Genomic DNA, 13,970 nt, shown 5'->3' on the forward strand with positions numbered 1-13,970 from the left:
CCACCTGACATTTTTAAGCACCTGTCAATTAGTTTGGAGAAAAAAGGGAGGATTGCTCACTTTTTAGTTGCTAGAGTATCAGATTCTATGTTACAAATACTAGGACAAGAAAGCAGAAAGGTCTGGCAAGGAAGTACAATAAATGAGTGGCTCAAATACAGTAGTTCTTTTTCTGAATTTGTGACTTTTTTACAAGCCCAGACTTGCTGATTTCTCATGTAAAACCACTTTCTTCCTCTTTCTTTCCTAAAAGGATTCATAGGACTCCTTCACCGTCTTGCTGGTGGTTTCTATCTCTAAAAGAGCAGAAGCCTGCATGACTGAGCTATGAGATCACCACTTAGAGCTGATCCTTAGAGCTGATCTTATCCTTATGATTTAGAAATATTGTGTTTTCCATGCTGGACTTGACTTGATTTCATCAGCTCTGGTTTGAGGAAGGGCTCAGACCCTCAATAACAGTACATTTGTGGAAGCTGTCAATCCAAAGCTGTTGCTCTGTCTGGGGAAAGTACTGGCTAGGAATGCAGCTTGGCTTTTAGTGCAAGAGCATTGATAATGTAGTTTGATCACTAGGTTGAAGTAGAAAAAGGTGTCTAGTGTGTAGGCAGCAATCAAGACACAAAGAACAAAAAATGTGGGGGATCGAATGTAAATGAAAGGTCTTGAACAATCGGTTGGAGAGGGATTGCTCTGAGGAAGACTGGTCAGTGGCTGTTTAAGCAGCCTGATGGGAGTCTTGAAGGGAACATCATTTAGATGTCTTGTGGGAAGAATTCTTTTTTGATTGTCTATTAGGAAGCATCACCACTTTTATAGAACTGCTCTTTTCCAAAGGTTTTTGCAGACATTGTGGTCATCTGCTTACTTCCCTTCTTGATAGACAGATGTTTTTTCATTTCATAGGAAAAGAGGCTGTAACAAAAGGGGCAGGCACTGAATGAGCACTGCAGGTAACAAACAGGTGCAACCATGAGCGAGACTGACAGAGCAGTCCTTAAGCAAATAAACTAGTGAACTGTAAGCTTAACTGAGAGTACTTCTGCTGATTAATTGAGCAATTAATGACCATTAAATCCAGGGGGTTTACAGTCTTATGTATATGCTGTTCTGCTGTTTACTTATCAGCTGTAACTATCTGCTATTCAATTTTTGCTTACATTAATTTACTGTGTTGTAATTTGACTAATGAAGTCCATTTAAGAAATATTTACATAACTTGAAAAGGTAGAACTGGAGAAAATTTTTGAACAGTGTCAATATAAGGGCTTCAAACCAGCTGTGTAACCTGTGCAGAACAGAAACATAGACTTTTGACTGAGTATATCTATGAAAAGATCATTAGACATCAGTATGTATAGGCAAAAAATGGCAGACATGAATAACTACTAAATAGTTACTAAACATTATCATAAGCCACATCCTAATGTAATGTGATTTCAGTGATATTTATGAGGCAGTTGATGTTAAATACAATTCTGGGCCAAATCAATGTATAATATAACTTTGCATATGTGTTCTCTTTGACTTCAGAGAGTTACACTGGGAATAACGATGGCCTCGCAATTCAAAATCAAATCTGTATTATAACAATCAGCCTACTGTCTGATGGAAGAAACAAATCTTTCTAGAAAATGCATTGGATGTATATATTTTTTATATCTGCTTGAGTTTCTGTGTACATATATTTATATACATACAAACGCACACTTCTATGAGTGATATCTTTCAATAGTGAAATAGTCTCTGCTTTCATAATTAAGGTATTTATGCTGATCACTAAATTTCTCCTCAAGATGGGAAGGTGGAGAGCATTAGTGCATGCTTTCACCTTTTTTATAGTTTGAAATCCAGAAAAAAATTCCTTCTTGAACATTTTTAGTGTTTAAGCAACCACTACCTGTGCTGCCAAGGCTTATTGAAAGCAGCTGGATGCCTGCCTCTGTCCTCCCCCTTTCTTGGAACTGCTGCCAGAACAGGTAGTCAGAAACAGAAAGCAGAGAAATATTTGAGCATCTGTGCTCTCTCTCTCTCTCAGGAAAACATCTGTGGCTTCCATAGGAAGCACTCATTTTTTCCCATCAGCCAAGACTCTGGATACCCTTGGGTCTGGTTTTGGCACAGCAAGCCAAGTAGGATGCAGTTTATGGCTTAAAACTTACAAGAGGAGTCGTTCAGGCAATCCCATCCCTGGCAGAACATTGAGAGAAATTCCCCAGGCTGCAAACCACATATGGGTCTCTGACCTTTTATTAGCACACCATGGGAGAGGTTAACAATTGTTGAGACTTCAGTCCTCCCTTTGACATACAAATACAACAATACCAAGTAGCCTTTCCAAGACAAGCATATTTAGGGCACAACATGTTTTTTAATCCAGGGTTCAACATGGGGGAAAAAAACGAACAAAACCAAAAACCCAACTCAAAAACTTAGAATAAGAAAAGGATATATTCATAGGATACTGAAACCTCAATTAGTATTTTTTCCAGCATTCTGCCATTGTTAATAATATAGTGATTTGTGAGGGTTTTTTAAAACCAATCTAATCATGAGATGGAAAAAAATTCTCACACCATTTTTAGCTGTTCATGTGGTCAGTTCCATGAGTTATGGAATTAAGATTGCTCAATAGCTGGAGTGAAATAAGAAATGCATGCAATGATGTGATTTTTAAGGATGTCTGTTGTGTTTATCCAAGCACATAAATGTTGAGATATTAAAAAAAAAATATGGATTCAGAATTATGGATATGAGGTTTGTCAGAGAAAAAAAACCACAGAGGGCTAAATCTAAGTCTTTTTGAAATTGTCTTCTCAGCATTACTGTAGTGAATGAAACTATCTGGGATTTTAGTAAAACAGGGATTGGAAAGTAACACTTTTTTGGGGAAACAGAGTAATTACTTGTTTTGCAGCTAAGAAACTGTAAAGGCTAAATGTCTTGTTCTATGCTGCCCAATCTATGCCAAAGAACGCAGATTGAATAGCCCAGCATCCCACCCAGGCTTTTACCATAACTACTCAATTATTCTTTCACACTTAAAGGCAAATGATTTTGACTATGCAGTCCCATGGCTTTAGTGTAGAGTATGGTGAGTGTAAAATGGGAGTGAACTAGCTCATGCTTCTGCCAGCAGCCTTTGCAGCTATTGACTGAAGAGCCAATGCAAACTGATCTCAAATGTAATAGTCCTATGACTACTCTAACGGGAAGCAGGTTCAACCCTGTCCACTGGTAGAAACATCATATTCTGCTTTTCATACTTCTACTAAAGTGAAAACCACATCTGAGACTGAATCAGAAAAGTCTTATGCAAGGTTGGTTATAGCAGAAAAAAAAGTTGCTAAGTTATGGTTGCTCCACGTGCTAAGTAGTCACATCTTTATTAACCACTGTTCAGAAATTAGAGCTTAGCAAAAGTTAGTTAGAGGTGAAGAGCGCTTTTGCATTTGTTGGGAATAAACAAAAATACTGAGCTGGTGGAGAGCCTGCACTGAAGAAGGATCAAGTGCAGCTACACCAGAGACACATGCCTGTCTAACCATTTACACAGCAGCTTCCTCACATAACTGATTCCAGCACTATGTCATCCCTATAGCCATCCATTATATAATGAAAGTTTTAGTTAGAAAAGATATTGTTGTTTCCATTACCCTGAGCACTAGCTTATCATCTTTTCTTTTTGTATTAGTCTTTTACATGGCGGAAGATTGATCTTCTTCCCCTTCTGAGTGGTTTTTTGTTTGTTTGTTTGTTTGTTTGTTTTCTCAAGAACACACAGCAGAATTGCTTCAAGCTTTCCTACAAGTCAGCTTTACTAAACCTTTTATAATTCTTGTAGTCTACTTCATGACTATATCAAGCTTATCTATGGTTTCCTTAAAGACTTCACCAGCTTTCAGTAGACTGGATCAATACCTGTGGACTACATGAAAAGCTTCTCTTAATATCTTCCACATTGGTGCTGACATCTTTTTGTATCACCACTGTTTGGTTGAAACATGTTTTGTTTACAAACTCCTCTAACTCTCAATTTTTTTTTTATGTACTCCTCCTTAATGATTATTCCTTATAGCATACTTGGTTTCTCTTAAGTTTAGTATCTTCCATTTCTATTAAATCACACATTTTCTTCATCATTTCCAGATTTTTTAAAATCTACTATAAAATCTCCCATTTTTCAGGAAAAGAGAGATGTTTCATATATTTTTGTATTTTAGAAATGTTATGATATACATGCCTGATTTTTCATCTAATTTATGATTATCTCTCATTTTGTGATATAGTAATTTATTCTTCTTTCATGAATGTCTCTTCTAGCACTCAGTTCTGTACCCTCCAGAAAGAAGTTTCATTTAGACCATAGTCCCCTAGTTTTCCTAGTAAAAAATCACATAGATTACTGCCATTAATTTTTTTTCTCTAACCTAATTAAATAATACAATTACATTGGCTTGACATAATGAATTGGAATATGAATGATTTAGGCCATTTGGATACATCTGTAGTTAATGTCAATAACAACTTCTTTCATATAATTGAAAGATGATGAGTTTTGGGAACAAATGGGAGTTTCCCCAGACAAGAATAGAAGCAACAAGCCAGCACACAGGAAGAGTGTCTTGAGAGCAGGGAAGAGAGACACCAACAGCCAGGGGATCTACTTTTCCGTGTAAAGGGATGGACAGAGGGCTTGATTGACCTCAGCACATTTTTCTTCTTCTTGAACTTAAAAACAGTCACAGTTCACTGCCTTTGGCCTCAAAAGAGGGTTGGCCAACAGGATGGGTGTGTTCTGTCTATCTTTGACTTGGACATGTATCTTCTATGGCAAGATTTTTCCTTTATGGTATAAATGAATATTAACCCATTTCCTTCATTCAAAAGTTGGTGGTTTTTTGGTTGGTTGGTTTGTTTTGATTTTTTTAATGCTGAGAACATCCTTCCATTTTCTCCATTTTTAATTAAAGGATTAATTTCTCCTTGCAACATGTTAGGTTTAAGAGCAGTCTTAATCCTGGGTGACTTTTAGCCTTGATCTTCCCCTGTCTGTCTTGAATGCTGTTCTGGTGTTCACTCTACTAGAAATCCTGTCCGCTTGTCACTCAATTGTTTTATCCCTCTCTGCACATTCTTAATCCTTTCTTTCACATTTGCTGTTAGTCACAGTAGCCAGCTTTTCCCCATCACTTCTCTCCAACATCTGCAGCAAAGTTTTTCCCGTCAGTGATCTAATGTCTGTGGGTCATAATTAAAGGCTGGGATTACTTTTTTAATATTTTTTCCTCACACACAATGGAAAAGTTTCCATTTTGGAGCTCCTAGCTAGTCAACTTTTTCTCAAGAGAATATTTAGTATACTAGTGAGTGAAGATCATTTTGCAGCCCCCTTTGTCAGAGCTCTCCAGCCTGACAGACGGCTCTTGATTCTGTTCATTACCCTGCCAGGGTGCTTATGCACTATAGCCATACTCTGAAAGGAAGGCATCCATATAGAAACAAAGATTATTTTATGTCTGCTAATGATGGAGAGCTTGGACACTGACTTACCTAAAATTTTTCCTGCAATTTCAGTATATTATTTTGTTTAACTGACATAAAAAATGAAAGGATTGAAGAGGTTGAATTATCTCTGTAGATGCTTATCTGGGGAATGTTACGGACCCAGGTACTATCCAGTCCAAATTCTGAAATGTTATGTTTAGCAATTTTTCTTCTATGTTCAAACTACAATCTTTTTTTTTCTGTAGCTCTAATTTTTTCTGTATTTTCAAGCAAGGATGAAGGCATAAAGGAGAGCTCCCTCCTGCATGCATCTTTTAAATGAATTTACCCTCACAGGATAAGCAGTCTGGTACTCAAACTTTTCTTAAAGCCATGACCATATAAAAAGGATGCCCTTACTCTTATATATGTGCTCAGCCTTTCTCACGTAGAATATTGGAATTAAAAGCATTCAATTCTTTAAGCCTAAGAGAACAATATAAATTTGATAAAATCTAAGATCTGTGCAGTAAACTATCAGTTCAAGTAAAATGAGCTTTTTTTTTTTTGAATAAGGGAGATTAAACTGCTCTTTACATATAATTTAAATAATATCTTTTAAAGTGAAATACTTCTTTGCAGAAGACTGGCTTACCCTCCAACTTGTGTTTGAGCTAGAAGTGATGCAGTGGAGTGTATGCAATTATGCTACAGCTGCTGACAGGCATAAAGTAAATGAGATGTTTCATCTCAGTGGGTACATTTCCTGTTTAAATGTTTAAGAAAATAAACTCAACAGCTTTAGCCAAACTGAGACCGGGCTATCTCAAATATTTCATTTCTGCAATGAACATCTATTAATAACTCTTTCAATCTCATTTGGCCTAAGCCTGCAAAAGATTAAACTGGTATGTTTACAGATTGAGTAAATTTTGTCATCTTGTTTTGTCATCAGTTTTGTTAACTTTTCTGAAAGCTTTATTTTTAACTGTTGATTTATAATATAATAATTGAGAAAATTTCCATGGCTGTTGTTTCTCAAATTTGGGGGGGAAATGGAGGCTGAAAAATTACAAAACATTTGAAATAAAAAAGGTGACATTCAAAATTAAGGTCTTTGAAAACTGTTGATCTTTGAACTTGTTTTTCAGAACTGTGTTGTCAGAAATGAAACTAAAGCAATATGAAAGAAATTCTAAAATACTGTTGTGCTCTAGAACGTATAACAAAGTGTAAGCTTTGTTTGCAGGTTTTATGACATTTTTAAGTGATGATGATAATTCATAAACACTATTTTTTTTTTAGGAATTATTTGCAAAAGAATGAAACAGACTTGGTTCAGAAGTTATTTTTAGATACGCATTGAACAGATAAAAAGAATTTTTCTGTTTAGCATGGTTTTACTTTGAGGACAACTTGAAATAGATAAACATTTTAGAATGATCTAGAAATTTAGAGATGGAATTAGGTAATGCTTTGGAAAGTATTATCAGATGTTTCAATAAAATATTTTAAGACAAATTTCATACTGAAGTTTATATATATATTTTATATATGCAGAGAGTTTATATATCTGTTAATTATTCCGATGTTGATACCATCTCCAGCTTACATTAGCTCATCGTGAGGTGAAGATTTAATAATTATTAACATGTTTTGGAGTTCCAATTCATATGACTGACAGCAAAGCTTCCCACTTTAGTGGGTTTTTTATCTTTTGGGGAATGAGGTAAAACCTTCCTAATCCTAGTGCTTAGGTCGTGGATTATTCTGTGACTCAAGAGAAAAGGTATTTCATAGGTAACAATTCAATAGGATATATTTATCTCCACAAGTGATTTGAGAGACTGGTTTCTCTTAAGGACATGATGCCAGATAACATGGTGAATGCACATAAGGCATTTTAGATCTAAATATAACTGCAGTATCACTGCTGTGTAAAAATCCCCACGTATTTAACTGAGGAATGTGACTTACTAGCTTGTGTGCAATGCCAGGAAAGACAGAGTGAACCTGGTGCTGTGCTGAGATTTAGCAGCTTATGTGCTTGCTAGCTCAGGCATCTCTGCAGTGCACTTGATTTCATAGTGGGGATGTGTCCAGCTGTGAAAGCAACTGAGAAATAGATATCTTTCCTCCAGATCTTTCTTTCTCTTTCCTGCATAGGTAATATAAGCCTTTTAAGGTATGGGGGCTTTTGCAGCCTATGTTTTCATGCATTATCCAGCTTTAGAGTCTTAGACTATATTTTAATAAAAGAAGGAATGTTTAAAACATTTAACATAATAAAAGGGAGATATACATATATATCTTTCCTATTATTTTCTCATTATTTGTTTGTAATGGAGTATAACTAGGGAGGTGTATCATAGAAACAAGAAGCCATTCTGTGAGTGAACTATTAATATGCTTTGTGGGTGTTGAAGATATTTGGCTTAATCCTGTGTGGGCCAAAAGGGTCTTAATCACAGAATCATAGAACAGTTAGGGTTGGAAGGAACCCTTGGATCATTTGGTTCCATCTTCCCTGCAATGAGCAGGAACATCAAATACACACCTTGTTCTAGGTCAGGGGAATGCTGAATCTGTGAGACTTGCTGCACCAATAATCTGAATGCATGTCATGAACCCTTATGGAGGTTTTCCAGACATCCTGCTGCTTTTACAGAAATCTTGAACAAAAGCTGTGAAGCCACTTTTATCGTAGTTGTCCCTGTTGCCTTGTATCCACATTTTCTTCACCAAAAGAAAGAAAAATTGTCTTCCCACGCTCTTCTACATATATTTCCAAGTATATGGGAGTCATCACACAGAGAAGAAACTGTACTGTTTCTTGGTTTCCCTTTCCAGCTATTATTATTGCAGATTTTTGCTAGTGCAATCTTCTTGATCTATGCACTGTACAAGATTAGTGATTTTTGCATCTGCTGTTAATGTCATGACATTTCTCTACAAGACTGCTCATCTTGAAACATTACACTGAGAATGAAGATCCATTCATTTGTTACCCTAACCCTGACTTCCAGAAATAGTCAATAGTCTTTCCCTACTTCTGAGAAATATATTTTCTATCTCCTCTGTGTATTTCAGCACCTGTAACAGTCCTCAGTAGAGCAATGGGAAAACAATGGTGGTATTAGTGAAAAATGCATCCTTTGGGTACTTATGAAATATGAAATAGATTTTTTTCAACCATTTTGTTATCAATATTAGTTTTTTTTTAATTGTTGTATCAGTTAATGATATCCATCTTTAGTAGGAAAGGACAGTGACATTACTCAGACACAGCCTTCTCAGACAAAGTCTAAAAATTACTCTATCATTACTATTGATAGTATGAAATGATGTCTGGTGGCTTTGAAGAAGCCATGTACAGATTGTTATATAAAGAATTTAAAAAGAGCCTTAATGGTGTTTGATTTGAAGTGTCAGTTAAACATTTATCATATCACATTGACAATTTTCAGCACACATTGAGAGAACTAATTGTTTATCATATTTGCCAGTACCAGGTCCACTTTATGATGTGAACAGCGAACTCAATGAAGTACGTGGATGTGCTGATCTTCCTGAGCTCCCTCCAGAGCCGGGAATACATTCCCCAGCACTGAGATTTTCAGAGAATTCAGTGTCATAAACATGCCCATTCACATGGTGTTGTACCCCAGAAAGAGCAAATTTATTGAACAGTTGCAGGCTGTCTCTGCAGCAAAATTTGAAGTGAACATGTCTGGGTGGAATCTGACAAATGTCAGAGAATCATTGAATGATTTAGGAAAGTATCTGAGGTGTTGTGGTTCAAGACTCTTCCCCCTTCTTAAAACAGGAATATCTTTGGACATTTGACTACATTTTTAGACCAGTGTCTAAAACCTTCTAATTCCATCCAGATGAAATCTGCAAGAAGAAAAACACTATGTCTAAGCATCTCAGATATACAAAGACATTATAGAAGAGAAAATGGCAGAAAACATTAGTGTTCAGCAACAAAGCTAATCATGCAGAAGTGGGTGCCTGAATTTAGCTAATGATTTTAAACTACTTTACAGCCCAATAAACTTAGATTGCTCCAGTGGGAATTTCCTGTGAAGAGCAGACTCAGTCCTGCAGTCAATCCATTAGTTAAGCTATCTTTGTTCTTGTGAATAATGTTATTTGCATTTCTGTAGGCTTCAGAGAGAGAATGTGGCTGTATGGAAATAGGCTGTATGAAAGGAAGTAATGTAAATATTTGTAAGAGGACAGTACTCTTCCAGAAGTCTAAAGGACATTCTATAAGTAATCTGTAGTTACTTCAACAGGTAAATGTAACAAATGTTTATACTAAGAGACAAAAAGTTTCTATTTATCTTGGCTGAATGTATGGTTGGGAGAAATTCTGCATTAAGGCCTGTTCCATATATGACTACTGTCCACAGTAATTTTTAATTTGAAGACAGAATTGAAACTATGTTCTTATGTAATACTGTTTGTGGGAGAACTTTTCTCAGTATAAAAATAGACAAAGGCATAATATCTCATTTTCTCTTTTTATTTCAAAACTGGCTGAATTAGGAAGCTGATATGTGAATATTTTTATAAAAGGACAAATATTAATGGGTTTGGAGAATATAATAAGGAATGAGAATTTCTGTGACAATAATTTAGAAAGAGAAAAAAAAACAAAACCAAACAACCAAGTAAAAAACCAACTGTTAGAGTGTGAGAGTGTTGGACAGAAAATACAAAATACCTGCACATAGGATTCAGGAAATATGTTTTCCTGAGGGCATTAGAAAAATACTGGTCAACTATAGTTCAACTTGTCTGGTAGAATGCTCTTTGCTGCTTCCTGCTGCCCACACTATTGTCTGCTCAGAGTTCTGGCACATATCATCGCAGCTTTCCATTGCTGACATCACCTGATTGCACGATTCATTCAAGTGAGTTAAGCCTAGTAACTCCAAAATATGTAGCAGCAGTCAAAAGAAACTGAACTCCAACCTACACAGCAAGTTTCTGCTTGGTAGCCCCATACAGCTGGCTCTGTTCAGGGTAGCCAGTGTTACAGCAGTAGAGCCAGCCAAAATTGCTGTCATTCAAGGGAAGATGTGGCCCCTTAATTTTTTATCCTGATGTTTGGGTTTTACTTAAACCCCCATCCCCCACAACCTTGCAGAGTTATTGTTTCCTGAATACATTGTTTCCACGAGTACTGGCAGTCCTGACATTGATAGGCAGTGAATCAATACTTTTATAGAATCATGAAGCCAAAATGGTTCTGCAGATCTGCCGTGTGCAGTATGTGGTTTTCCATTTTGGATATAATAACTGCAGTTTGAAATACTCTCCCACAAGCATCAGTTGCCTGCTTTAGGAAATTCACAATAGAGATTTTAATTAGGAAAGAAGAAACTGCATCATGCCATTTAGAAAGGAAAAATTCACTCAAGATTTTTTTTTTTTTTCCAGTTTTGGGCTATAATAGCAATAACCGTCTTTAGCTGAGGACATTTCCTGGGGCTTAATGGCCCATGGCTTTTCTTCTTCGGCTGATCATCATCATCTCCCAACAGTCATTAATCCCCTACAAATGCCCTGCACCTCAGTCATTAAATGTGCTTAAACGTGCTTTTTCTGAAAATGAAATACTTCTATATTTAATGCATCTTCCAGGAATAGGAGTGATCTTTCTGAGGTGACGAATGAAAGAAATTTAGTAACGTGTCAAAGAAGTACTAATTATGACAAGTGGATAAGTTCTGTTTCTGGAGATAGCACGACAAAGAATTTTTCCACAGTAAGAGCACGTTATGTGTAAGTCATCATTTTACATATGTCACGATTCACACTCATCCCAACTGCATAACAGCAATGCATAACAGGAATACAGGTAGTTATTCGTAGTTAGATTTTTTCTACAGAGTGTCTCAGTATAAAAAAAAAAGCATCTCACAAAACATGGATAGTGTGTGCCTGCAGCACTGCTTAGAAAAAACTTTCCATTCTGTAGCTGTAAAAATAGAGCTGTGCAGTTTTACAAGGTGTTTGTGATAATGCAAGAAAAAAAAAAAAAGTTAAATCTTTTCTACCTAAGGTCTGAAACTCTTAGAAATAAATCTTCTGGTGAGCATTTTATGCGTCTCTTACAAATAGGTCCTCAAGCACAGCACCAACTGCATCATCAGATTTTTAAACACAGTAGACTACCTACCCTTGCTCAAGTAAAATTAAAGCCTTCAACAAAAGTAGTTGAAAGGAATTTGTCTTGATTGAATGAGAATTGAATTTTATTTTATTTTATTTGAATTTTTCTTACTGATACAGTGTGTTATTTTCATCCTGTGCTACTAAGAATGCATGACTATCCCAGATTCTGAGAGAGATCAGACCTGATCCTGTCACATTGCCTTTACTGAGTGAAAAACTAGTACCTTTTAGGTATTATGGTAATTTATTATTTATGTTGGACATTGTAATCTCATGTACCTCAGTGAGTGACTATGTAGATAAAAACAGAAATAGAACTTTGGGCATGCATTGCTAAATGTTGAATGTTAAATGATGTTATTTGTAAAATTGGAGCTCTCCTAGTCAATACCTTTTGATTGCAGATTAACCTGAAAAAAGAATTTTTATAACCTGACTTCACAATTTCTCTTCAAAATTTTCTGTTCCTTCAAACAAGCAAAAAATCACACGAACAAAGTGTCTTCCAGTATAAATGGAACTCACAGTAAAAAATTTCATTTACTTCAGTAACCAATAACAACTGCCTTAATTTTGCAATTTTCTAAGTTAGAATAATTTTTCTGTGTGAAAGTCAAAGGTTTCTTTCAGAAAATTTTAAATACAAAATGACACATACCCACATGTGCACACATTTTATCTGGCTCTCCTTCTTGTTTTTTTGGACAGAGCTATTACCTGATTTAGACTTCACTCTAGAATTATTTCTACTCATCCTAAGGCAGTTTTCAGCAAATAGACTAGTGAAAAAAAGTTCTTAGATCTCTCATTGAGTTCTCTGACTAAGAAAAAATAAAATTGCACAGAGCCAAGGACAAGACAAAAAGTATTGCACCTTTAAGTTGTTTCCAATCTACTTTATATCTCATCATAAATAGCAGGCTGGGGAATAAGCACTGATCTATTGTACTGCAGCTAGAACACTTCTTTTGCCATAGATTCTGTTTAAGGCTACTTGGGTTATTTGTACCTATCATGTAACTTACAGTGTCAGCATTCTTCAGACCATTTGTCAAAATTCAACAGGAATGCACACAAGAAAGAGTCAGAGAAAAAAGAAAGGTTTTTTCCGTGAAATCTTTTTCTGTGAAATTTTTTCACTTTCCTAAAGTGCATTTATTAGTATGCCTAGAATTCTTGTATAATTTTTCTACTTAGGAGTTCTCTGTTTTCACCCATTCATTATATTTACAGATAAGTAGAATTAAAAAAAAAAACCACAAAAACTTATATAATGTTTCTCATTTTATATTCTGTGTTGCAGGTCTTGTTTTCCCTCTGTGCTGCATTCTGGGGAATCCAAATCATGAAGCGGATCACTTCGTTCAAAGATAAACGTCATTGAAAGAGCAAATCTATCTCTTTAATTATGGAAACAACACTTTGGAATAATGTTCTAAGTTCCTTGGAATTAATCAACCATGAATCTTACTGAATTGCAATCAGTTCACTTATGATAGGAGAGGTTTGTGATTTGGTAAGAATGTTTGAAAGCTTCTTTAGAGGGTGTATTCATTTTTATTTGATTTTTTAAAGAAATATTTAATTTCTCCCCAATTTAAATAAAACGTTCATTCACAACATGGGTTTTTTACATTCATAGGATTGCAAATTTTTAGAAACCATGTAAAACTAATTTCATTTTTGCAGTAATTTTGTTAGTAATTATATGTGAAAAGTATTTTTCACAAGAGGAATTATTAAAATCATATTTGTTGTAACCTGGTATAAAGTGACTGACTGTCTTCCTATTGAGGCTAAACATAAACATATGTGAATGTTGGTTTTTCTGTAATGATTGAATTACACCAGAATCTCCCTGTCATGCCCAATTCAGTGTTCATAACATACAGCTACATGAGGATGAGTAGTCGTAGCAAGAAAATGATTAAAAACAGCATGATAAAATAACTCGAACTAGTATGAGTTGAAACATCTTAAATAAAATTGGCTGATGTATGTGTTGTATAATGCAGACATGCCGTTTAGGGTGAATTATTTATGGAGTACACCTGTGTTGCCAACTTTAGATGCTGATGAAGCCAGAATTTACACGTGGGTATCCCATTGACTACTGTTACTCATGTGACAAAATATTTGCGAGGCTGGGCTCTTAATTTCTGGTAATTTCCTGCCTGGGTTATGTCCGGGGAGATGCACATCTTGTCTTTCAGGAGCTGTTGGAAAGACGGTTTGTACTAAGATAGGAAAATTAAATACAAATGGTAAAGGGAGTCTCCAAACAGCAGGACTGG

The 13,970-nt window shown here is 35.6% G+C and overlaps 1 protein-coding gene across 3 annotated transcripts in view; it reads left to right on the forward strand.

The window, feature by feature from the left end:
* AGMO (alkylglycerol monooxygenase) overlaps positions 1-13,690 on the forward strand; it is a 190,533-nt gene extending 176,843 nt beyond the window's left edge. For 2 of the 3 annotated variants that reach the window (XM_064676100.1, XM_064676116.1), the window contains one exon: positions 12,980-13,690. In XM_064676100.1, coding sequence (XP_064532170.1) covers positions 12,980-13,060 — 81 coding nt within the window. In that variant the 3' untranslated portion in view covers positions 13,061-13,690. The remainder of the gene's footprint in view (positions 1-12,979) is intronic. The other variant, XM_064676108.1, reaches the window with a different exon arrangement.
* The last annotated feature ends 280 nt before the right edge of the window (positions 13,691-13,970 follow it).

The sequence above is a fragment of the Pseudopipra pipra genome, chromosome 1, assembly GCF_036250125.1.
Source record: "Pseudopipra pipra isolate bDixPip1 chromosome 1, bDixPip1.hap1, whole genome shotgun sequence".
Taxonomy (NCBI): Eukaryota; Metazoa; Chordata; class Aves; order Passeriformes; family Pipridae; genus Pseudopipra; species Pseudopipra pipra.